The 26,759-nt window shown below is 42.7% G+C and overlaps 2 protein-coding genes across 2 annotated transcripts in view; both read left to right on the forward strand.

Annotated features, from left to right (window-relative positions):
• Window positions 1–25,916, forward strand: TTC34 (tetratricopeptide repeat domain 34). The gene is made up of 9 exons (XM_063353598.1): window positions 1–382; window positions 993–2,578; window positions 3,712–3,937; window positions 5,177–5,369; window positions 10,076–10,242; window positions 11,061–11,328; window positions 11,581–11,795; window positions 16,801–18,868; window positions 25,860–25,916. Exons 2-8 carry the CDS (start codon window positions 1,047–1,049, stop codon window positions 17,317–17,319), a joined length of 3,120 nt encoding a protein of 1,039 aa, XP_063209668.1. The 5' UTR covers window positions 1–382; window positions 993–1,046; the 3' UTR covers window positions 17,320–18,868; window positions 25,860–25,916.
• The window catches only part of MMEL1 (membrane metalloendopeptidase like 1), a 38,971-nt gene continuing 38,117 nt past the window's right edge, over window positions 25,906–26,759 (forward strand). Inside the window, exon 1 of the mRNA XM_063353600.1 lies at window positions 25,906–26,003. The gene's annotated coding sequence lies outside the window, so the exon portion shown is untranslated. The remainder of the gene's footprint in view (window positions 26,004–26,759) is intronic.

A 26,759-nucleotide genomic window follows, 5' to 3' on the forward strand; every position in this document is an offset into this window, starting at 1 on the left:
CCCAGCGGCGGCGGCGCCACGGCCCCGGGGCCGAAACGCGCGGCCCGAGCAGCCGCGGGCCTGGCTTCCTCACGGGCCGCAGCGGGAGGTAGCCCCCGGCGCCCGCGGGCAGGCGGCATGGCTCCCCGCCGCCGCGCAGGCCTGAGGCGGCTGCCCGCTCCCCGGCAGTGTTTGCGGTCTCCAGGCAACCGGGCGCCCGGCCCCACTCCCCGTCCCGTCCACGGCTGCCATCGCCTCGCCTCGCCTCACCTCACCTCACATCGCCTCACGTCGCGTCGCCTCAGCTCAGCCCGCCTCGCCCCAGGAGCTCCCCGGCGGGAGAAGGCCGCGCTGGGGTCCCCTCGCAGGCCCGCAGTGGCCCCCGCTGAGGCCCCGCTCTCAGGTATTTGCGTTCTCCGCCGCGCAGCCGCGCCCCGCCGACCGCCTCGCTCCGGAGGGCCCCGCAGCTGGAGGGCTAGGCCCCAGGTGTGTGGGGACTGGCTCAGGAGCTCAGGTGCTGGCACTGAACCCCATCTTTCCCACTGACTCCTGAGGTGGAAACAGGGAGAAGGTGCACCTTTTCTCCTACCTTTCCTGCCTCTTCAATGCAAAGGAGGAAAGGCAAGTGGTGGGCAAAGTGTCAAGGTGCTATTCTGTCCCCTCCGTGTCCACCACCAGTACTGACATACTGTCTGATGATTAAAAACTTATCAAACTGACACTTCAGCCAGGGAGGACAAAGCCTGATAGGCCCCCGAGCCCCACATCAGTGGGGCAGGGAACACTGGCAAGGTTGTGTGGCTGCTTTCTGGCCAATATTAAGTGGCTGTGGACTAAGAACCTCTGTAGTGCTTTTTCTGGTGGCTTTGCTCCCTGGTGAGCCTGTCAGTGACAAAACGATGGCTTTTCGCAGGACCTAGGCTTGCTTGTGGCCGTCAGTTGGAAAGCTGCCCCCCAAGCCAAAAAAACCTGTGCTCCACAGCCCCTCATGTTGCTGATCTTCTGTTTTACAGGCAGAAACCACATTACCTGTGTGATGCTGCTTGGTGAAGATATAAGTGCATAAAATGTCACCTCAGGAGCTTGCTGCACTGCTCTGCAAAGAGGGGGACCACCATCTTGCCCAGCAGGAGTTACCAATAGCCACTGCTTTCTACACAGCCGCCTTCAGCTGCAGCGCCCCGACAGCGGTAGAGAGTGTGAACTCCTTAGACAAAGGGCTCTGGGAAAAAGTGATAGCTACCCTGGAAATGTGGTGCAAAGGCAAGAGTCAGATTCCCAAGATCCAGAGCAAGAACTTGGCCGTTGTTTCCCTCAGTGTGGGAATAGCTGCCATCTTTCTCTCCACTTTAAGTCCCGACAACGTGGTATCCTCGCTATATAAACTGGAGACCCTGCTCAGGCGAGGATGCTCGGAGGAGGTGGTGAGTAAATGCAATACCCTGCTCAAGGCTAACCCAAAGTATTCAGTGGAACTGCTGCTGCTGAGGGCATTGGCACGGGTGCTGTCAGGAACACAACTTAGGAAGGGAGTTGCAGACTATATCCAGGCCTTTGTGATGGATCGGGCTGAAGCAGTGGCTTATGTGTGTACTAAGCAAAAGGAACACCTGCCACAGGTCATCCAGGCCTTCTCTAATTATCTCTCAACGTATCAGAAAGAAAGTCCAGACCACAGTTCCTTGGACCAGTGGCTGGGCAACTGCTATGACTTCCTGTCTGCAGTAGCACCGGATGATGTCTGCGTTTGCAGGGTGCAGGCAACTTACCTCTTTAAAAAAAGCAAATTTGAGGAGTGTGTGGCAGTTTGTAGCAAGGCCCTCAAGGGCTTCTCAGCTGATAATAATCTCAAAGATGAGAAAGCTTTGGGTCTGCTCTTGGAACGGGCTGCTGCATATTTCTTCTTGGGTGGACGGATGCAGGAAATGATGCAGGATTTAGGAGAAGCCTTTGCAGCAACCCCTGCCCAGGCAATGAAACACTTTGAAGAGCTTTTCTCACCACGTGATGCTGAGAGGATAGGAGAACAGGCTAGAGCTGTCCTGGAGGTGAAGTTTGCAGCATACAGGGAGGCTGTGCGTACTCGGACTGAACTCAGAAGCAATCATGGTACTGAGCTGCTCCCTTCTGTCATCCAGACAGTCCAGTTCCTCCTTCAGATCTCCCCAGGGTCCAAACGTGAGCTCCGTGTTCGGCTAGCAGACTGCCATCTCCTGCATGGACACATCAGAACTGCCCTGGATATCTGTGACCACCTCTTGGCAGAAGAGCAGAAAACTTACTGCAATACTCTCTTAGCATTGCGAGGATTTTGCTCCCTTCACATTCATGACCATCAGCAAGCCCTGCAAGACTTTCAAAAGGTGATTGAGCATGATTCCCCACATCCTAACAGCTGTATTAAAGCCTTATGTGGGCGCGGACTTATCCGGATTTCTGGTGTCAGCCATTACTTGACAGCCCTGGATTATATCACAGCTTGCCAGTTAAAGATGGAAGAAACCATCTTAACAATCAAGTCCTATGTGCCGTGGAACCAAAGGGGACTGCTGCTAAAGGTTCTCCAAGAAGAAGGACAGAAGATGCTCCAGAAGAAGAGGTACCTAGGAGGCAGTTCAGCCTGTGGGCAGAAAAAGAAACAGGGCTATGCAGATTCCTAACAGAAAGAGAGTGGCTTGAGGAGTAGAGAGGGTACTTCGTTCAGATAACTGAGAAAAGGATATAGACCCGTTTAATGTTCCGAATAAACATAACAGGTTGAAATGAAATTCCATAGGTGTGGCTGTTCCAGCAAAATACTGGTCTAAGCTAGGAGCAAGCAAAATGCTAGAAGGAATATGACAGAGATTGCTCATCAAAGTAGTATCTTTATTAGGTATTTATTTCTTCCAACACAAAAAAGGCTGCTATTTAAACGTAAAAGTTTCAATGTTTCATTTTCAAAGTTTTGTCTGATACCACCCCAGGAAAAGTCTTCCATTTTCTCCAAAGCGGGATTTTTATGTTACTTTCTCAGTTTTTTCTGCATGTGAAATACTAATATTTCAGGGGAAAAATTGAAAATTTGAAGTGGGAAATAGCATGTGAAAGTTCATCTCAGGTAGTTACAGCTGACACCCACATTTATTTAGTCTCTTAATAATTTTAGTAGTATTATGGTCTTTTTCTTCCATTGTGTGATGCTCATTTCACACTCAGTACTTGGGGCCTGCACTCCAGTGAGATAACAAATGGACAGAAAAATGTGCGAACTCATTCAGCGTTGCACTGGCAGATCAGGACACAAACACAGGCCTGCTTAGACACAGGTCACTGCTTCTGGAACAAGAAGCTACCTAGAAACACAGTTCTTTCCAGTCCATGCAAATTTTAACACGCAGCTTTTCATTAGAAATGGTGATCTTTTATTTAGGTTTTTTCACTATCACTGTTACTTTTTCCTTTTCCTGTTGTGGTATCAGCTGCAACCACAGATATGAATCATGATTTTTTTAGCCTTTCTTTAGAGCCGCAACTGCTTAAGAACATGTTTTTATAAAGAGGGATTATGATTATGGAATTAAGTGACAGAGATATCTGTGCTGCTGGATATGGTAAAATGTATCATCCATTTTGATATCGGACTGATAACCTGCTTCTTAGCTTCCAGGTGAGACAAAGAGGCTCTGTTATTCTCATTAGCATTTTTTCCTTGAAGGTGGTCTTTCCTTTTTTTTTTTTTTTTTCCTACAGAGATGCCCCTGGGGTTTACCAGCTGGCTTCTCTCTTGGTGGAGCTGGATGCTTCTGATGAAGCATCACAGATCCTTTGTGCTGATGCCCTGTACCAGATGGGCTGTGCAGAAGAAGCTCACAAGCTCCTCTTACTAGCACTCTCCAGAAATCCACAAAGGTCTCCTATCCTGGCTAGACTCGCACTTCTGCAACTGAAGAAAGGTTTCATGTATGATGGCAACCAGGTAAGGAGCACCTGGCTAGCAGAGAGAATGAGAGAATGATCAGTGATGGAACGGTGAAGAGGGTCAACAGCCCTTTTGGCTAATACAGGAGATGTGTGGTAGAACTTAAGAGGGACTGCTTTAGAGACATAGGCTTGCCAGAGGGTGTTCCAAGGGCTTTCAGTTTCCCAGAACAGTGCTCTGCTTGGTCATGCTCCTCAGTGTTACATGACAACTTTAAGGCTCTGGGCACAAGCTGCACTGAGGCCACTTGAACACATGGTGCAAAGTTGGAACCCACCCCATCGCACAACCTGTGATGGGTTTTCCAGTGGGTCTGCGTCTACCCCAACCTGTGCTTCAAGGTATTTCTCAGGAATCGTGGTAAACTGGTAAATACAGGGCTCATAAGTAGGACGTTCTGCCTGTAGCACAGGCCACACAAAGACTCCCAGCTACATACAGCCCATTCATCACATGCTATTTAATGGCACTTTTCATCAGAGACTTTAACTAGGCAGAGCTTGCCTGAGCATCCTGCCCCTGGTGACAATATTGATGGGATTGGTAATTTTCCCCTAGAGAAAAGTAGGCAGAACTACTACCTAACTGATTATCCTAATGAAGCTTGTAGGGGAGGGTGGGAAAAGAAACAAAACCAGAAGCTTAAATATCAGTCTGCAGTTTTCTTTCTTTAGTGGCTAATGACTTGTGCTTGAAACCGTGAAAGAGATTCCAACATGTTGATTCTCCTACCAAGGATTACAAAGCTGAATTACCAGGTTCTACCATCAGAGGGAACTATTGCATTTTTTTAGATCCCATGCAAATTCTACTAGCTGTAAAGAGAAGGGTTTTATTGTCACCACTTCACTACTCCCTATGAAAAATAAAAATTTTGTATAATTTGCTGCCTTTGGGAAGGCTATTAATGAATAACATGAATTTATGAGAGTTCATATATTGCCCTTGGAAGTTGGATTCCTATCTGCAGCTTCCGCTACAAGTTCTAGATGGAACATACGTGTCACTGAAAATTTCAAAATGTTTTTGTCCCACCTGCCTGTCAGCGCCCAGACACCTGTATCTATAATAAAAATAGAGAAAGGAATAGTGAATGGAGGCAAAGATACCATATGTCAAGCACTGGGTAAGATCATACTTGTCTCACGAGACAGTAATATTTCCAGCTTTAGCATAACTTCATTTATCTTTTCATACCAATCTTTCTCTTCTGCCTTTTTCTCTCCCATTGTTAAGCTGCTAAAGAAAGTGATCAAAATTGGAGATACCTCCTGCCTCCTGCCAATCATGGACATCTTCAAAGATGAAGACAGGAAGTTGATGCAAACTCACTGCCATTTCAGAGCGCTGACCATCTTGAAGGACAAACAGGAGGATGCTGACATCAAAGAGGCCATTGCCTACCTTTCCTTTGCCATCATCGCTTCAGGTAGGGTTATCAAGATACTGATAGGAGATTGACTTCTATGGGAAATCAGATCAGTGGGTAGGCAAGCATGTCCGACCAGTTCTCATCTGTCATTTCCCCAATTGGAGAAGATTGAAACAGTAGACTTACGAAGGCAAGTAAGAGTGGGGTAAAATTTGCTAAAGTAGCAACTCATCTTGGACCATGAAGTAGTGCAATTAAACAGTGACTGCAGTTCTTACTGTCCCATAAGTAGCTTGTGAACTTGAAATGGGTTGTACGGGTTCAGTTCAGTTCTATAGGGACAGCAGACTTTTTCTTCACTTGTCCAGAAGACCCAGAGTGTGATTTTGCTCTGTTGTTTAGCACATGAAATCCTCCTGGAGCACATCTGAAGATTATTTTAAATTGCATTGTTTGCATGCTAAGAGTTAAGTTCAGGCATAAACCACCCTTACCGGGTCATATCAACACAGAGAACCCACAAGTCCTTCATAACTTGGAAAAGATCTTTAACATCCTGAATCCATCTATTTCCAGCTGGTGCTTTGAAATTTCCATTCTAATCATTTTCTTGTATTTCCTGCTCCAGAAACGTAATGTGTAGAGTGTACAGGAAACACAATGTATGTCTTCTCTACCCTTTACAGTCTTTTGTAGACCTGTTACCAAACATCAGACTGCAATGAACTGTTGAGTTGTTGTAGGTTGCTTCTGAGTAATTGGTCTGGACAAATTGATCTGTAACCATAATTTTTTTCATACATATAGTCACAGATTTTCTCACAAGCACAGCTGTGCTGTTGAACAAACTACATGTTTTAATGTTAGCAGTGCTATCTTCTCAGATCCATTAGATTATTTTCCTTTTATATGTCCCATGCTTTCCTCCTTTACTGTGGTTTAAAAAAAGACCCTTTTAGGACAAGCAGTGCAATGCTGTTCTTCCACTAGTAAAGGAAAAGCAGAACGGCAAGGGGATTCTTCTGTACTTAATATAGGGAGGCTGTTTTATCACAGCAACAGATATATGCTCAAAATACAGAGAAAAGTCTCAAGGATATCTTACAGGCTTATTTTTCCTTCTATAAAACTTGATTTTTCAGTAAGTAACTCTGCACACAGGTGACTGAGGTAAGCCGTAAGCCTGGTAACATCAAGAGAAGTCAGGGCTTTTTGATCCTGTTGTCCAACTGCTAGGTTGGATGACTATATTTTTGGGAATGTTTCCCCAGAGAATTAAACTTGATCTAGAAAGAGATGAGATCTTCTTTGAAAATACAATATAATTGTTTCTTAAAGAGATCAAAGCCAAACTTGTGATAAATGAGAGGGAAATTTGGTCCCTGTGAGCAGTTAGTCTTTGAAAGAGTGTGAATGAAGGGACACTTCACAAAATCATCTAGACGAATGAAATCCCCCTTTCGGAAGAAAGAAGCCTCCATCCTATTTATTTTGTGTATCTTTTAGAGGAGATGCTAGTTGGTAATTTTGAAAAGCTACTGAAACAGAGCCAGCTTCAGCCATTTTAGACAAGCAGTGTAGAAGTAGAAGGCTCCCCTGCTTCAGCCTCAGTTTGTTACATCTATTAGTACCCTACCAATAAAACTGATTTGGTACCTCCTGTTTCATCAAAATGAACATGCTGTAAATACAGTCATTGCAGCGAACAACCTGCCTTCTTGTTCCAACACACCAATGAATGTCTAGTTCCAGTGCAAAAGACTGAATGCACCCACTTACATGCATCATTATCCTAGGTTTTCCTAAGGAGAGAGATCAGGCTAACATGGAAATGCTTCTGGAATGTTCCAAGTAAAACCATGCTCTTATGGCAATCTGCCTTTCACTCTGAGAAAATGTTAGGACAGCAGCATTGAGAAGAAGACAGACTGGTGTATGAAAATGGAAAAAAACCCACCTGTTCATTGCTTTGAGATGGTTCCATTTCACAGCCCATGCACTCCAGCTTATCAACTCCCCACCTGCTAGAACAGATGCTTGTTAAGAAATAGATACTGTCTTTATGAGATCCAATTGATAGAGCTCCAGAGCAATAAAAACCTTTGGTACAGAAGTTTTGGAGCATATCAGGAGGGAGAAAAAGCCTCATTATTGTAAAAGAATTGCTAGAAGCCTGCCTGCTGGCTCACCTCTGCAGGCAGCTGCAAGACACTGCATTTGCTGACCTCCCTATGAAAAAATATTTACAGTGGCACTGGTGATTTATCATCCAGTACTGGGATGGCACAGTTATTGATGGCAACCCTGGGCAAATTAAGATTTTTATAAAAATTGCCTTGGAAGGAAGGGGCAGAAAGATATATTCTCTGCAACCAGTGAATGAATGGACCATGATTTTCATTGTCAACTGTATTTGTTTATTTGGGCAGCACTTATTTGAAAGCAGAGAAAAAAGAATCTTAGTATCACAAATCCCAGTGTATATTAAGTGTGGCAGTAAATTGGTCAGTCCCATCTGGATTACTGTTTTATGCAAAACAATGCGTACCTTCTGACTGCACTTTATTAAAACAGCCAAATGGCCTCGTGCCTCCGTCCTCACGTATCTTCCCCTTAGAGCTTTCTTCTCTCATTTGTGCTGCTCCTATTCCAGCGTACTAAAATCTCCAAGGATTCCTTCTAATGAATTGGATCCTAATCCAGCTCAGATCCTGAGATGACGGTCTTGTCATTGGTAGGTTGCCTCCATTTTTTGCACATTAATGATGTCTACGGAGAAAGGCGTGGTGGAGGGATAGATGTGGAGATATGAAGACATTCCCTTTTACAGTTGCCTCCTCTTCCTTTTGCTGCTTTCCAGGGCAGCACCACAATGCTGTCTTTTAGAGCTCCCTTTGAAAATGCGTGGAAGACCTTAGGGCAGAATAACAAAGGGCAAAGCTTTCCAGACATCTTTAAAAATAGATAGAAGTAGTTTCATGACAACTGGCAAACACGGAATTTCTCTATACGGTCAGCTGGCTGAGTCTAGGTATCCCAGAGAAGGTAGGAAAAAAATATGCCTGCATGGGAAGGTTGAGTACTTAATTGCAGGCCACTCTTTTTGCTTCTTTTGGCTGTTCCTGTGGAGACCCACTCTTGCTGAGACCTTGAAGCAATCAGAAAAGCAGTCATGGATATTTGAAGAGAGACGGTGTTGATCGACATGTGTATCTGTTTTTATTAGAAACCCGGACGCGTTTGAGCCAGAGGGGCAATGTGATTTTATGATTTTAATTCTGTTACCTTTTCCAACCATTCAATTTTTTATTACAATGTGCTTTTGGCATGTTTAACTAGACCGAAGACTCTTTGAAGTGGGGCCTGTGTTTTTGGTGTGCCTGGCACACTGTAGTTCCTCTTCCTGTCTGGAAAGTCAGAGTTGAGTCGCGGTAGGACAGTTACCGTTATAAATTAAACTGCAGCCGCGCAAGTGCTGTCATCAAAGTTTTCTTTGTTTCTGTAAATCACTGTTAGAATTATTTTTTTCTTTCTGTAAATATAAATATATATACATCTCTTTCGCTATTTCCAGAACTGGTTCTTTCATAACATGCAGAATCTTCCTTTTTTGAAACATTCACCTTAGTAGCAAAATATACGCTCTGAAAAGGTTTTTTGCACATACTGCAGCCCAGACTTTTTTATTGGTCCAGGTTTGCCTGTTCCTTGGTAGCCCATAGAGCAAGTACAAAGATACACTGGTTTCTGCTGTCAGCCATCCATAAGTGAGAAACATGGCTAGCCTTAGGAGAAAGACCAGCTTCACGCTCACATTGGTGCGTGGGCCTGCTGGCTGTGTGGGAAAGCTTCTGGGGGATACATTGGTATTAGGCTAGCATAACACCCAAACTGCTTTGTCTCTGCGTGCCTACGCTTCTGTGGCTTGTGTCAAACACATTGACATCCCAACCAGCCACGAAAGATGTGTTTCCCAAGTCAGATGATGACATACGAAGAAATTGTGTGTTTTTTCTGAGGTTTGATGGGAATTTTGAAGCAAAGCTAAACACTGAACTCCAGTCCCGAGCAGCACCACTGTACCACAACTCACCATTTCCCTGCAGAATGACATTGACATGTACACCACAAGACCCAGAACATCAGAGTATCCTTATCTTTATAATACACACCAGAAAGCGCTTTCAAGACTCCACCGGTAAAAAAATCATTCTTTGACAGAATTCTGCTAGCCTCAGCAGGACACTTAACTGAATCAGTACTGTGCTGTGGAAACCAACCTGACATAGATTCTTTTTTTTACCTTTCAACTCAGAACTGATAGTATGCAACAGGAATTCCACTGGCAACAAAAGTAAAGGAAATTACCACTTAAGTACTCTCATTGTACTTCATCAGGTATCCTCAGGCAAAGTGGAATTTTGCTATAGCTTCGTATGGGTATCCTTGGGTAGCCTCTCCAGCACTCTCCTTATTCTTCTTCCAGTGACATCTGTGGATTGCAGTTTCTCATCATAGCACATTTGCTTCCACGCCCCTCTCATTCCACCCTTGCCACAGCCCTGAAGAAAGTGGTACTCACTTGTCATTCCTGCAGTCACCGTAACACAACATGTAGGTTTACCTCATCATTTTCACTTAGCTGCTTTGAAGCCCTTTGCTGGGGCTTAGTGGTCTGCACACACTGGCATTTACTGCACCCTGTGTTACACCAGTAGGCGTGAGACCTTTCGATTAAGCATGGCTGCATTTCTCCCCTCCAGGTGGTTATGCTGAAGATTGCCTTCTCATCAGGGCTCGATGCTATGGGCGCCTCGGTCAGAAGAAAACTGCTATTTTTGACTATAATGCCATCCTAAAGGAGGACCCTAGGAACGTGCAGGCTCTGAGTGGACGAGGATTCATTTACCTTGCTCTGAAGCAGCAGAAGGTATTATCGCTGTATTGATTTTCTGGTGATCTGGTTGGTGAAGGCTTTTGTTTTGGCTAGGTGTAAAAGTAGTCCACTTGACATTACTGATTTGTTTTCCCAAGTCAAGAGAGAGGAAGACTAAACCTTAATCATCGATTTTACTGTCACTACCATGCGTTGGTTTGCAATGCTGCAAACTCTCCCCTATACTTGATCTCATATTTTCATGACATGATGTTGTGTTAGATGAAATGTAGCAACAACAAGAGGAAAAAGAAAGAACAGTTTCAAGGTTTAGTGTGTCCCTCTCTATTGTGAAAAGCTCACGTGTGCAATGAGTGTTATAGTGGACTTTGGCGATTGCAGTGTATCATTGGCTGGAAATCATGGCAGATGTTTGCCTGGTTTATCTGCTTCTAATACGGTCAATAGCCTCAGACTTACCCGCACACCGCAGCAATCCTGCAGTGAATTTGAAATGGTGCATCTCCAGTTGGGTGTGCAGATTTGTGATGGTTTGTCCTGGCTGAGCCAAATCCTGCTTGCACTTAATCATTCACAGCATCTCTTTCTTGTTGCTGTAAGAATTTTTTTCAGTGATAATCTGAGCAGTCCAAAACACTTTGCAAATAGCCATTCAGACCTGTCTTTATGCTCTTCTATCAGCTTTACAAATGGAAAAGATGCAGCACAAGGACAGGGAAGAGCAAAGAGCTTCCAAAAGCTTGCAGCTGACCTTGCAGGGGGACAGCAGACAACTCAAAGCACCTGAAAGAACACATTATCAATGCATAGTTATTGCTACCATTTCATTTTTTGGTCTCATTTTTACATAGGAGGCAGTGCAAGATTTGATCTCGGCACTGAAGGTGGAGGCAGGAGTAGTGATCCCAGCAATCCTGTCTTTAAAGCATGAAGCCCGAGGGCTGATTACTCAATGGCTTCTTCAGCACGGCAGGACTGCATTAACTGAGCTAGTTGCTACTAAAGACCTGTCAAAAGAAGAAACCTGTGGGGATCTTCTTGTGATTGCAAAAGCCCTAATTAAAATTTGCAAGGACACACAATGTCACATCTTCTACGCAGATGTTTTGATTGTAAATGGTAAGTTCCTGTTCTTTTACATAGCTGATCAGACTAAGTGAATGAGCAGTAAATTAAAGCGAATGTTAAATGGCAAGTGTATTGTTGCATGGTACTTTTCAAGAGAAGTTTGCAAATGTTTTGGGAAAGAGTATGAAGTACTTAATACCTTTAGATGCAGACAGGCGACCTAAGTCCTGCTTTAGTAAGTTTTCTTGATCTCTTTCTCCACATGGAATGGGTTATATAGCTTGTACTGGTGTTAACCAACAGGAAGGTATGAAGAGGCCCTCGAGCACCTTCATGAAGCATTTGGCCATTCTTTTGCTGATGACTTCGCTAGTGCAAGACTAGCTGTGCTGCAGTTGAAGAGGAGGAATGTGCCAGTGGCAGCTCACTCATTCAGCATCCTGGCTAAGAAAGATGAAGAGGAGTTGGGGTTTCTCCTGAACTTTGTAGACGCCAAGCAACAGCAGCATCTCGCTCAGGTACAATCTTTTTTTGATGCCACACCTGTGCATTCAGTGGGGAAAGAAATAGGAAGCAGTATTAGGCTGCAGAAATTTTCCCTGCCTTGTCTTGAACAGAAGGGCGTGGGAAGACCATTTATCAGATGAACAAGAAACAAATTGGCTTCTTCCTCCAGCCTTCACTTCAGCCAGAACAGGGAGACGAATCCAAACTTCTTTCATTGCAGTGACCTTGCTTCAGTCTCTAATAATTCATCATTACCACTTCTTACCCCTTGGGGGAATTTCTTGTTGGTCTCCCTAGCATGAGACCTGTTTAATCCCAACACTAAAATGCAGGAGATGTGAGGGACAGCAGCTAGAGATTTAACACGACCATTGGTAGTACTGTACTCGGTATGAGTTACGCGGTGCTCATAGTGGGCTTCTGGGGAAGGGGAATTCATGTTTTGTTCATTTTCTTGATGAAATTAAACTCAAGGTTCTGATTCAGTCACATTACATGCTTCAATCCTTTTTGCTCTTTTGTGTAACATTTAGAATTTTAAATATATTCACATTTTTATAAAATTACTAGCCTTTCAGTTGGTATTGGTTTTCTTAGCTAAAACTGTTTGACACAAAAATGCCACATTGCTCTAGTCCACCCAAATATGTGTTTTTCAGTATTTTTTTCAAGTTTCTCCCCCAAAGTACATCCAGCTCGGAGAAAGCATCTCCAATAATAAGGCAGGACAAGGTCAGATTGATGGTGAGTTTTAACATTCACTCAAGCATCTGCAATTCTGATTACCCAGAAGCTCCGTGCTCTGAGAATCAGTTTGCTTCCTTTTATTCAATTTGTAGATTGTGTGCACCCTGGTGAGAAGCTATATTGTTGTGCTTTCTCCCAGGTTATAAAACAAACAACATGCTGATGTACTTAATGCATCTTGAGAGGAGTACTTTGTATGTATTTTAGCAAAACAGCAGGAGCATATAAGTAAACAAGTATTAATTTACCGGTCCCTAGACATCCCCCATTACAGAGAAAAGAGCCCGTCTCTTCTGAATAATGTAAGAAGTTCAGTCTTATGGGAAAGAGCTGGAGGATTTTAGAGCCAACTTGCAATCTTTCACTATATAAAGTTGTAAAGGTACAATCAAGAATGCGTCTATGGAGGCCCTGAGGAGGTGTCTATAAATGAAGATACATTTTAGAGCTGAATTTCCCTTGCTGCTGCATCACTCGTTCCATACGGAAGTCTCACGGTTAAGTTCACCCATGCTGCTTTCCGAGAAATTACAGGAGGGGTCTTCTTGTGCTGGCAATAAGGAAAAGAAAAAGAGAAGAAAGAAAATCCAAGCTAATTTTTGTACAGCTTAAACTCCACTGATGTATTAGGAACTCACTGGTGCCACAGATTAGTGAAACCTTTAAAATGGGAGAGACACTTTATTTCTGTCTTTTTTTTTTTGCAGCTGTGGAACAGGGTCTGGAAAAAAAAATCCTTACTTGTGGCTTTTTTATCATGAAAGATTTCTCTGCCACTTGAGAGAATAGGGGTGGGCTGGACTGATTTCAAGACTGGAACTCAATACCAGTGTTGGAAGTAAAATAATTTCTTTTTTTTTTTTAATCTTTAATTTTGTGCTTTTGTTCAACTGGATAAACATTTGGACTCAAGCACCTTGAGAGTCTTTTCGTATTCTCTAATGTTCAAAGATTTACTGGGTGGGCTTACTTTTATTACTGATTAGCCCAGAATCACAACATATTTTTTTAATATGTATTTTGTGACAAGGGGATAAGTATGTACTTTGGGGGGGGAAAGGAATTGGTTAATTCACCTGTCCGGTGTCTTGAAGGATTTTCCAGTAGCACTTCCTTTTGCCTGCAAGGTTATTCCAGTTTGTGTATGAAAGGAATTTCTCAGTAAAAGCAAAACAGCTGACAGACAGAATTAGTGCCCAAAACCCCGATGATGGCCTTACTCTGCCATGGCTCCTAACTACACTCTAGGGGAGGGCGTTCTTCCTGCTGCCTCCATTTCAGCAGTAAGGAGACTGAAGCAAAGAAGAGTTCAGTCGTTTACGTTCAGCCCTCAGTCTCAGCGGTCTCCGCAACAAAAGTACTACTGCCACGTTGTTTTAGAGTGTTTGGAGATTACAGGCATTATAGAAATGTGTCATAATTACCCTGGAGTCTGGTCTGAAAAGCTAAAAATAATTCTACATAAGCTGAATAGGAAAGGGTGGAGGAAGGAGAGCTCCTTGATGTACTGATTTTTTTCATGAAAAACAAAGCAATAAAATTCTTCCATTATTTATAGTCTAAGGGGTCCCATGCTAAGAAATTTGTAAACAACTGGGAGAGCCACATGGGAATAGGAATCTGAAAAATTTATTAAACTGCAAAAGGTCAGAGGAAGGGAGTTTGCTTGACGCTAGTGCAGCTTCAACCCCTCAGTTTCCTATGTCAAAGGTTAAATGCATGACTGGTCGCTCCCTGCCCAGATCCTCGGAGCTGTGCTTTCCGTTGGCTGTTGACATGCCATAGGACATCCAGAGCTGACTCCTACGGAAAGGCTCTCAAAAGTTATAATGTCTGTGTCGGAATTATACCATCAGCCCAAGCTAGAAGCTGCCTTTCCACATGCCTTCATGGTATGTGGACCCCAAATAAGGTCTGCAGGTAAAGAAGGAAGGACTTGCTCCAAACTGTTCTGAAAACATCCAGCCCTCTTCCAAATGCTTCTCGGTCTATCTTCTGGTATTTACTGCTCAGAGACAAACCCCTGGCCATAATTCCACATCCATTAAACTCCTCATTCATTTCCTTTCAAAGGAACTGAACCTTGGGCAATTTCAACATAAAATTAGTCATCAGGGACCGGAACAAAAAGTGCAACAAAAATACATGTATTTTTGGTCCCTTATCACACAGTGAGGTAACAAGATGGTAGAAAGGGACTCAAAGACCTAATCCATGAAGGGATCCAATCACCAGTCACTTATGGCCTGCCAAGCCCTTTCCAGATGGCACCAGAATTATTTCAGTCTGGAAGCTATAATCAATCTGTAGTGATGAGTCTGAAGATGGAGTACGGTTCATAGGTGAATGGACTACATAGCCTGCTCTTGGCTTTCCAAAGTCACCTGCAAAGAGGCTGAGAAAGAATCATTTATTCTCAAATGTGCCTTTTTCCTCCAAGTATGGCAGGAAATCCACAATCTTGTGGCTTGCTTACTTTTGGGGACTGTCAGTGAAATGCAAAGAAGTCAAAGCAGTGACTCCATTAATAAGTGGCAATATTGTACATGGTACAGTAAAATGAAAAAAAGATCCCAGTTAGCGCGCTAGCAGGTTCAGCATTAGATTAGTCATGCAAGAGAACACCAAAAATTATAATTTTCTCCTGCCACTGAGACAACAAATGCACTTTCAAGGCTGAAAATTACAATTTAACTATACAAACGCAAGGTATTTTGAGGAACTGCACTGTGCTCTTTAGAACAATGTGAGCTAGAACTTCAGAATTTTTAGGAAAAAAAAAAAACTCGTCAGGATGCTCCTCACATGCAGATGCAATTCCACCTTGATCCCCTGTTAAAATCCTGCCACTGAGAAAACACTTGCATTGACTAGTTGCCTTAAAAGTACTTGAAAGGACAAACTAAATCTGCTACTCTTTAAATGTATACAGAGACAGACATCTGAGATGTCTTTGAACACACTGCCTTACAATTTATGGCCAGAACTATAAAAGCCAGTGATTGACACTATTTGGGGAGAGGTCCTATCTCTATTACTATGTGTGCAAGCTGAGAGTCTTTCTAATAAATATGACTACATAAAGGATTTTACATTCCTTTATAGCAAGATACCTGGGGTAGAATTCTTCATAAACTGTAAAGAATGGCTAAATGATTTCATGCCACTGGTCTCAGATGAGGTGCTCACACCTGACCTGCAATATCGATCCGTTTCATCCAGAACCTGTTTTCCTTAGTTCTCTTAAGCAGCAATCAATTCTAATCTAAGTCAACCAAAATAAAAAGACGAGGCACACAAAGAGACTCAAGACCTGAGCTGTCAAGCGTGGCTATGGAGACGGTGGCTGGACTAACCGAATTCTGGGGAGCCACAAGCATCCAAAGGCAACGTGTGATATCCCGTGGAATGAGACTGATAAAAACATTTATCCTGTGCTTGAAGTCTCAGCTTGTTCGGCTCAGCCGTCTGTAAGACCTACGCTGCTGGGGACAGCCTTGTTTATAACTTAAACATTCACTCTGCTGCAGCATGTTAAAAGCTTTGTTTATTACCAATAAAGGGATATAATGAGAAATCCATTTGAAGCAAATAGTTCTAATGGAGTTTTCTTTATTGACCTTTATGAACCTAAAAATTATGTGGCTCTTTCTGCTTTCTCTATTTTCTTGTTGTTTTTCCCTTCAGATAAGGGCAGATAGTTCACTTACACTTGAGATTAATGAGCATCAAAGCCATCAGTTGGCCTTTTTTTCCTATAGCTTGGGTAAACTTCAGTAGAGATCAACTTTCATTATTAGCACATGCAAATATTTGTGGGGCAGTACGTAGGGCTAACTATTGACCAGAAGATGCAATTTCCGTCTAGTCACCCATTAGAGAAGACCGTGGCAGAAATTTGGTTTCATGAAGGGAACACCGTCTACTTTTAGAGTTTGGTCCGTTCAGTTTTCAGTTCACGTATCATTCCTAAGGCACGTAAACAACTTCAGAAGAAACGTTCTGAGAAAGTTTTAACAAAACATGCAGAAACAAAGAGTGGTTCAGAAACTCTTGTGATAACAGCAAGTCTCCGTTGATCCAAGATTTTTACATTTGCATGCAAAAAATATGCCAACTATATGTTCTCTAACTAGATGTAATTTCAACATTTGAAAAAGTACGCAAAATTTCTTAGTGTCTGTGTCCACCTGTGGCCAGTCCAGACTAGATATTTTACTCTCTTTTTTCACTTCTAATAACTAATATTAAGTAATTTTCTGTCCACAGGTAGCAGCCCAAGAAGGAAAGGTGCTGATTAAAGAATATCGCTATGAGAAGGCTCTCGGTTATTACACCCTGGCTGTCTTGACAAGCAAAGATAATCCAAAGTATCTCAGAAAGAGGGCTGCTTGCCTTACACACCTGAAAAAATATGATAAAGCTTTAAAAGATATGGAGAAAGTGATCCAGAAGCATGGCCATAGCAGCCTTCAAACACGGGTGGAGGACCACTGCTCGAAAGGACACCTGCTGTTGTCAATGGCTGAGGAAGAAGCAGCAGTTAAGGAGTATATTGAGGCACTGCAGTTAGACGAATCTATGGCATTGTGCTGCATCACGAATGGCCCTGGCGTTGAAATTTTAACCAAAACATTTCATAAGATTGCACAATATAATTTTGAAGTGCAGCATTATGAAGAGGCCTGGAAAATCACAGACTATGGTCTTAAAATTGATAAAAATACTGAACTTAAAAAACTGAAAACAAGACTTAAGCGAGAGGCATCAAGCTGTAGCATACATTGATGTTTTTTATTTATCTGGTTTGGGACTTCCCAGTGTCTGATTGCTTTCTAGATTGTTTGTGAGACTGAAAGAATAAGGGAAAAATGAGAAGCTCATGATAAAGATGCAACGGACATAGCACTGAACATGGTACAGCAAGATTAGGAACAGAAAGTTTCAGGTAGTGAAACAAAACTGGTCAAGACAGCTATGAGAAAAAGGCAAATTGGACTATTCAGTATTATTTGAAATTATTGTGCATGTATGTAATTCCTCGTGAAGCAAGTGTTTTATCTGCCTGAACTGAACTAATTCTAACACATCGGTTCCAATCATAGTGAAGGAAAACATTCTAATAGCTTGCAGTTTATGAATAATAATCATGTATTTCCTTGCTATTTATTTGATTAGCTTTAACACATACCGTTCAATTAAGTAGCCTTATTTTTATGGGCCAGTTCGAAAGGATCACTCAAAAGTAACATTTGTAACGTGTTTTATATTTGCGAAGGACCATATGCGTTACACTGCTCAGATGACCCACTCCGGAATGGAAGGGACCGCCCTTGGCAGTGTCTAGTGGATTTGCAGTGATCAGCACCAATATGGGGGAGTAGGAGCAGTACAAACGCCAAATAAACTCTTTCTGTCCCAGGGAACATAGATAATATGAAGGATGAGACTCAACAGAGATGAAACGTCCAATCGAGTGACTAATACCCTGTTATCTGGGACGCACAGGCAGCTATACTCCAGACTTCACCTTGGACTTCCAGACCCCGGTGTCTCAGTTTGCCAGTGCCGATAATGGAGACAATCTCTCAGCAGGGGTGTCTACGAGAGCCCGCCAAATGTCATTGTTCACACTCCTGGATATTTGTGCACAGAAGACAGCACCGGAGCAGGAACTAATCAAGAAGTGATCAATGTAAAAGTAGGAGGTCGGGGTTGAAGGCAACAGCCAAGGTGGTAATGTGATTGCTCTGCAGTGATTCTCACTTGTTCTTTGCCATCCCTGCTGGACAGCATGGGAATCGACATCACACGTGCTCTGAAGGGCTTTGCCTGCTGTCACCACCTGTAAGGACAGCTTTACTTAGGGGGCAGCACAGCGATAGCGCCAATATACCCAATTTCTGCATGGTTGGGCATTTCATCTGTGCAGTGGGAGTCTGTAGCTTAATTTGGAGGCAGTACGCCTGTGCTCTGCAAAATATCAAACAATGAGGTGAGGCCCAAACCCAACAGACTTGTATATTTGTTTTGACTGCTCCAGCTGAATTTGTCTCAATGTTTTTGGACTGTGATAATACAACCGTGGAGAAAAATAGAAACTACTATTGAAAACAAAGATTAAATAAATACTGAGAACTGCTCTCCTGCTTTGATTACGATGAAAGGGAAATGGAACATTTTCTGTTTTGTTACATTGTTTCCTGAAAGACAACATTCCGGAGTGAAGCTTCATTCAACAGCCGTGCAATCAACCCAACAGGCAGTGATACCATCTCTACCCTTACATCTCCTTTTCTTCTCCGCATGCTCCTTTTTTTCTTCCCTAAGAGCACAGGTAAGAGTAGGCTTCTCTCCTTTCAAATTCAAGAAAAGTTACTCTGATTTTAATCCTAGTGACACTGATGAGTTCTTTTTGCTCCTAATTGGCATCAAGATGCTATAGGATAGTTTCTTTCCAAGCACGAAATTATACCCTTAAACAACTTTTGGCTACATTTGCAAGCTGAAAGAAATAACTTTGCTAATTTTTCTTCAAATAGTAATCAACACATAGGAATTTCTCTGTGTCTCATGCTGAAATTTCTGAGCAGTTGTTTAGGGCTATGGATTTTTTTTAATTCCCCCCCCCCCCCCGCCTTGATTTTTGTTTTGGGTTTTTGATTGACTCGAATAATAAATCTTTTTATAGTGTCATGTTTCTCTTCTGTTAGTACCACCTCTTTTAGTTGCAGTTTGGTTCAGTGTCAGTCGATAGTTTCTCTGTGTAGCAGTTAGATCCTTCTGTGGGTTTTAGAAACAGGTAGATTTGGTTGGAAGGGACCTACAATGATCGTTTAGTCCAATTGCCTGACCACTTCAGGGCTGACCAAAAGTTAAAGCATATTATTAAGGGCATTGTCCAATTCCCTCTTAAACACTGACAGGCTCGGGGGATTAACCGCCTCTAGGAAGCGTCTTCTGGTGTTTGACCACCCTCTCGGTAAAGAAACTTTCCTAATATCTAATCTGAGATGCCTACGTCTATACTCGCATTGTACAGACAATTGAGACAATTTATAGTCTCCTTCACCACAATTAATATTGCTGGAGATGTTATTTAAGCATGGAAATCTAGACATGCAAAGAACAGACACACAGATGCTCAGCTGCACTCAAGTGAAATAACTTCATTACAGAGAGACCATGAATCTGGTTCTCCTCCCACTTATCCATGCTGACAGACAGGAATAATAGCAGTACAAAAACTGTACAAAGAAAGGATCAGAGTTTAAATCAGAAAGAGGAGAAGACAGTCTGCATAGCCTACTGGATTAGTAGCCTCTCTACTGAGAGCAGCACTGCCAACTTTCTGAATTTTACTGCGTAATTTCTAGCGAACTGAGATATTCTTAAAGCCCCAAGTCTCTCCTTTATGTAAAACCACGTTACTCAGCTTTTCTCAGACCACCTGGAAGTCCTGGAGAGCACTGGGAAGACAATCTACTTGCCCTGTCTCCCAGGCTAACATTCCATCCATTGGCCTGGGCTGCCTCTTAGGAAGTTTGGGGGGCTTGGGCATGTTTGGGTTTTTTAAGCAATATGTTCTTCTTTGCTGCTCTGAGTAGAGTGCATTTATTGCCCCTAAAGAAACTTTTCTTTAAAAACAGGGACAAGATGCATCCCTGCAAGATTGCAATAGAGTTATGCTGAGGAGGAATTTGTTTTCAGGTGCCTATAGCTGCTGTTTCTTTAAGCACCAGGAAGGCACGTACTTCTTATCTATTCTTCGTGGTCTATAGTAATGGCTGCTTCTCTCAGCAGATCCTAACTGTTCTCATCAGCATTTTTAGTTGTTTCTTTTATCTTCTCTGTCCTCTTTCTGTGCCCACTAAACTACTGTGATCAAAGTCTTTATCTTTGCCTGTGCCTAAGCTTCTGATTTGTTCTTTATTTCTCCAATATGTGCTTGCTCTTCGAAATAATTCCTTGGAATATCAACTAGATCTTTCTGATTAGTCACAGTGAGAGGGGTTTGATTAGCAGTGTCACTGCATTATACATGCCTAGCACAATTTCACACTCATCACAACCCATTCTGACACTCATTTTCTGGAGTTCTGGGGAGCAGATAGGATTACATGTGACCCATCTATTTCAGCTTCTGCCAAGCCCATGCACCCAGAGGCCAAAAGCACACCAGTGCCTGCACGTTCCCATATCTCCACCACCCTACGCTTTGCCAGAAGATGGTGTCTTTCAAAAAACAACATGCTGCAGTTTGCAGGGAAGGAGTCCTTTCTGAGTAGCCAGCGTTCTTAACAGACAGTCACCACGACTGGCTTCGGTTATAACTCAGGCTAATTGTGATCTTTCATTCAGTGCTGGAGAGGCCATGAAGACCATTTAAGATGCCTTAATAGGATCACTGCACTTGAGTCTGGCTCTAGCCAGACTGCTGCTATGTTAAACAAGCTATCACAGCAATCAGCAGAGAGGGCATTCTTCTCGCTAGGGAGCTAAGCTTTGGCTGCTTTCCTTTCAGCCCAGTCTCCCCCGCCAGCAATAGTTATGCACCAGAAATCTATCAATACTTATCAACAAACATCTCCCGCCCCTCCAGGCTGATAAATCTCATTCTTATCTATTGCCATACCCACGTCAGGATCTGGGACCGCTCAGCTGAATCAATTCATTATATACATGCCATTTTCTAACAGGATATTGTTTCCACTTCTTCCAGATTGAAGAATCTGGGTAGAAAAAACTGCAGTGGTCATTTCTGTACGTTTCTTTAATGTTAAGCTGCAATTCGTCAAGGACTGTGGAGCTCTTTCCAAGTGCTTTGAGACGCACCCCTCATTCTGTGCATGCAGCCAATGGTTGAAGTTATTTAGAAAAGGAACTGTATTGTAACACCTGGCCCTTGAAAGTCTCTTGTGCAACATGCTTTAGGACGTACTCTTATGGCACGCTGCTGTAAATGTTAGATAACCATGAAGAATTCAAGTCTATTTATACGAATCAACACTAATGTCATCAAGAAGAGAAAATGGCCTGATACCCTACGTAAATAGTGGAATTGGATACTCGTTTATTTGTAAGCCAGCTTGAAGCTACATTCATTCCAAGGAAAGATTAAATATCTGTAGTGTATTCAGCTCTGAGCTGTATACAGAGACTACCAAGTATTTCTTTGATCGCTGTGAACTTTGTTCCTTTAAAGTATTCTGCAACCCTAGTAATGTAGCAGTCCGGCCGTAATCATTGCAGAAAGACCACCTTGTTGCACATTGTCACCAGGTAAGGAATAATGAAAGAAAACTTTGAAGTCACGATTCACAAAGTTTCTACACAAATGATTGCCTGCCAGTCTTGGCTCTATGAAGTATTCAACGTTCCTTACAAGACTATAAAAGGAAAATCAGATGTGAGCATATTTCCATCACAAATACAATTACACAAGTAAAGTTTCCTGACCTTATGCTCTGCAGTCCGGCAGGCAAAGAACAGCTTAGAAATGATGGCAAATTGTTTGGAATTAAATCTTCAACTGGAAGCTTTTCCTCAGAGTTCAGACAGAGATAAACTTTGAACTTTCGTGATCTCAAAAGGTCGTATTTCCTTTAAAATCATATCACTCCCATTTATTTTTCCTATTTCAGTTAGTTATGCATTCCCGGGTACTAAGAGAATCTAAACACATCAGCCAACTTCAGCAACCCACCAAATGCATTTTGGAAGCTATCTTCCTGACTTTCAGTCTAATTCACTGTGCTTCCCAGATTGAGATCATAGTGGAAATTTGGCTCTGGATTACAGCCATGCAAACCCAATAACTTTAATGAGTTTCCGTGTGCCTAAGTAAGGACATTCCACTTGACTTGCAGAGGCAGATGTTTCACCTTAATGACAGCTAATCTAAAAGCCATTTCTTTTACTGTCATTTCCCTGCGGAAGATTAACTGTGTTATCATTGTACTGCTTCTGCATCAAGCAATTTCCAATTTGCCTGGGCTCTGAGGAGTCACTGTCACCATTAATTTAACGTGTTACATGAAGTTATCACAGGCATTATAGTCTGCCTTTGGAGTCTTGGCTATTCCGATCATATTTCAGCTAAACCGGTCTATGTTGGAATCTGCTGGTTCAGTCAGCCATTATTCAATGACACCTTAAGGAAAGTGTCTCATTACTTAAAAGGCACAGCACTCCAAAGCTGTGGGATTCGGGAGGCTTTTTCTCCTCCTACCCCTGCTGTGGGTTCCAGGAATGTCATTTGTTCTGTAGGATGCCAAAGAATACTGCAGGCCTGCACCTGCCTCACAGATGTGTGCGACTCTGACACCCCCAAGCACAGGACCAGCGGCTTATTTGGTCACAAGAGTGCTTGGAGGTTAGAAGATAAACACAGGATGATGTCGCTGTTTGTAGCATTCAGCAGTTGAGAATGCATGAGGACAGGTTAGAGAACATGAGCCGGTCCCAAATATAGGTGAGCAGAGTTTGGAAGACAATCATGATCATAGCGATGTTATTTTCAGTTTCTCACCAATGGACTGGCAATAGGCAAGTGAGAAAACATAGTCCCTTTTCTGGTCAGCTGCCATTGCCCAGCCTTGGCCTTCCCTTTCGTCACAGCCTGGTGCCACTGACCCTCTGGGTTCCACACCTCAATACAGATGCATAACCTACGCATCTAAGACCCGTGCAACTATTTAATTTTAAATTAATTGCATTTCTGGCTTATTTTGGGCATATGATGCATGGCCAAAACCTACATGAGACCTTGACCAGTCTACTCTGTGCTCCCGAGAACCACTGAGTACTTGTTCTGCAATGCAAGAGGAGTTTAACCTGGCAGGTTACCTGGGGCTTTAGGTGTCTTGCCACCGACCCGAGCCTTTTTGTATTTGTATGTTCCCTACATGATTCCAAGAAGTCAAGAGTTACAGCGAATAAACTAGCGTAAGGATTTCCCCACAGACTGTAATGGAAATTAAGAACAGTATCTGATAATAAGTTTGCATGTTTCATTCCTGAACTGCATCACAGTAAATGAGAAAAATTCAGCTGTAAAGCCAGAGGGGGAATGTAGAAGGGAGCAGGAAACACAGGAGGATGTTAATGATTCCATTCCATTCCTGGTTTGCATTTTGTTATGCCCCTCAGTTGTACTTTCATGTGCAGGCCAGTGCTGCATATGCCTAATGCAACCTAGCAAATACGCTTCATGGGTGTCACACAGCGCGATGCGCGGGGATCTGAAGTCACAAGGGAGCCACGCTTCCATATCCAGATCAGTAGTGGATGAAATGAAAAACTGACAGCGATTAGTATTTTCCCACTTAAAATGACCATCTCGTGGAGCATCTTGATTGCTTAGAAACCTCAGATGTCATATTATAAGGCATTCAAACACTGGTAATATATTCAATATGTTCTCTAAAAGTCACATTAAAACCTTACAGTATTAGGAACACCTCTGAGTGCTGGCAACAGTGTGGGGTTTGTTCTTTTAGTATAGAGTTTTAACAATAGAAATATTTATACCTTGCCATTTTCCTTTTTTGCAACCTTGCCAACAGTATTTTTGCAATGCTGTTTCTTTTCTTCTCATGCATCATTTATCCATTCTTGGGCAATAAAATCTACTTACTGGAAAAAACAGGTAATTAGCCATCTACATAAATTGCCCTGTGACTACATCATTAATGTGTTTGGATGTTTTAATTGATTGCATTCTCAACTGTTTTGGATGGCTTAAATGCCAGCTAATGCAATCCAATTAAGCCTCCTAATAAACCTGACTGATGAACTGCAATATAATCACACATCAAGTGGAGATGTAGAGGGAAATGCCACAGAACTGACAGTTTAGAATAAAGTGTGTCATTTTGAAAGACCCAAATCACTTCTCAAGAGAGAAACTTCTAATTGACTATAACTGGTGGTGCATTTGGTATCCAAGACCTGATTCAACACACCTTTTAAGCACGCATTTAAGCCAATTCCTGTCCAAAACACATTTTTCATAGAATAGCCCAGGTTGGAAGGGAGCTCAAAAGATCATCTGAGCCAACCTCTTGTGGGAAAGGGAGCCTAGATGAGATTATCTTGAAAACCTCCAGCGATGGGGACTCTACCACGTCCCTGGGGAGGCTGTTCCAGTGATTGATTGTTATCATTGTAAAAAATAAAAATAAAATTCCTTCTTATATCAAGATGAAACCTTTCCCAGTGCAACTTGCACCCGTTGCCCCTTGTCTTTTCTGTGTAGCTCCTTGCGAGGAGAGAGCCTCCGACCTCTTTGGAGCCACCCTATAAGTACTGGAATACTGTGACGAGGTGCCCCCTGAGCTTTCCCTTCTACAAGGAAGAAAAGCCCCAACTCCCTCAGTCTTTCCTCACAGGGCAGGTTCACCAGCCCTAGAAGTTAAATAAATTTATACTGGAATATGATCCAAACTTCCAATAGTGCCCTGCAAGCAACTTACTTAAAGACGATGTAGTGTCTTTGTGTCAGCTCTGGAGGTCTTTTCCCAAACCCAAACAGAGGTTATAGACTTCATGGAGTAATCTGTGTGAAATTCTCTGCTCTGTTGTGCCAGATGCCAGGCAAGACATAATAGCTCCTCTGGAATCAATGTCTATTAATATAATCTTGACTTTGATTATCCGTGTGACTTTGTTTCATCTGTACCATGGGGATAACACTCTATTTCAGATGCTTGTCACTATGTGCTTTGAAGATGACATTATTTTTACAATAATGTAAAATGCAGAAGAGCTACGGATTCTCATCAAACACTTTTCCCAATCAGCGATGCTGGTAAAGGTCACCCCTCTCTTCTGTGTCTTATACCCACTTGTTTATCTGTACAACTGTCTCTGGCACAAGTCAAGGCAGAGCCTCAGCCCTCACTGGGAACAAGAAAGCATCTGGGCATCCCACAGCATGCAGCCTGCTGGTATGGATTCTGTGTTTACTTACAACGGCAAGGGTTAAGAAACAATAAAAACATTTAGATACCTTCCTAAAGACATGAGACTTGCCTTAGTTTTAGCACCAGAGTCTTTGCTGTACGTTGGAATCCACGTGCCTTAGGCACAGCCCATACTGCACGCCAAGTTGGCTGCTGCTGAGAGTGAACCATGCGCCAGCCCCCTGGCACCTAAAGGGAAACTCCAACCACAGAGGTGCATCTGGAATCCAAATCCTTTTCTAGGGGGCAGCCAGGTGCCTCCCTGCATCTCCAGAGCCAGGCTCCATTCCTGATGGAAGGCACCTCCAGCAGTTAGTACGTGGCAGAACTGACCGGCCCTTTCTACCTTCTTTTATCCTGCAGCTCCTGATACTGCCACAGCCACGTCCCGCACACCCCCCCGTTGTTCATTCAGGATGCAGCCTCAATACAGCTTCAGGCTGAACGATGCAAAACTTCCAGCTTCTACAACAGTGTCCTAATCGTCAGTGGGCACGCAAGAAAGAGGTAAGGTATGAAAGGGGAAGTTTGCTAGAATTTAAGTGCCTTTATGAGCATTTTGATAATTCAGGACTTTACACCATGGACAGTCTTGCCGAAATGAAGTGTAGCAATTTATTGAAGAGGATCTCATGGTTTGGTCTTCTATGTTCAATTAAATGATACGTACATGGTGGTTAAATGCATTTATGACTATGATTACATACTTTAAATTTTTCAACATATCTGAATACCTCTCCTTGGAAAATTGAGCTATCTTCTGTCATTTGTAAGACATAAACAGTACGTTTAATGGCTATTACAGCCGAAATTTGTATGTGTTCCATAGCCAAAAATAATTTCAAGTAAAATATCTTAAATTCATTTTGTTTGTAATCCATCTTCCCATACAGCAAAATAATGCAAAAATATACCTTTTAAGTCATGCGCATATAATTTTAAAACATGTCATTAAAACTGTAATTGCAATATTCATCACTGTACTGAAATTAAGTGTATGGAAAATGAAACGCTGCCTTCCAGAAGAAGTCTTCCTGCTATAGATACTTGAAAAATCTCTTGGTAAAGATGTAAAGCATGTCATGTAAAATGAGAACTTTCCTAAGAATGAATTACTGTAATAGGAGAGACCTTTCTAAATGCTAACAAGCTAGGAAATCATCTTGTCCACTTAAGGACGGCACTGCTTGTGCCTACTGCAGAATCTATTTTCCAGTCTGGATATAAAAATCAAGCAATTTCATATATGGTGGAAAGGGTTAA

Source organism: Chroicocephalus ridibundus, chromosome 16, assembly GCF_963924245.1.
Source record: "Chroicocephalus ridibundus chromosome 16, bChrRid1.1, whole genome shotgun sequence".
Taxonomy (NCBI): Eukaryota; Metazoa; Chordata; class Aves; order Charadriiformes; family Laridae; genus Chroicocephalus; species Chroicocephalus ridibundus.

Coding starts and splice junctions, on each gene's coding strand:
- TTC34 (XM_063353598.1), top strand. CDS start 1,047: ATGTCACCTCAGGAGCTTGCTGCACTGCTCTGCAAAGAGGGGGACCAC. Junction 3,938..5,176: donor TCATGTATGATGGCAACCAG/GTAAGGAGCACC, acceptor CCCATTGTTAAG/CTGCTAAAGAAAGTGATCAA. Junction 10,243..11,060: donor TTGCTCTGAAGCAGCAGAAG/GTATTATCGCTG, acceptor ATTTTTACATAG/GAGGCAGTGCAAGATTTGAT.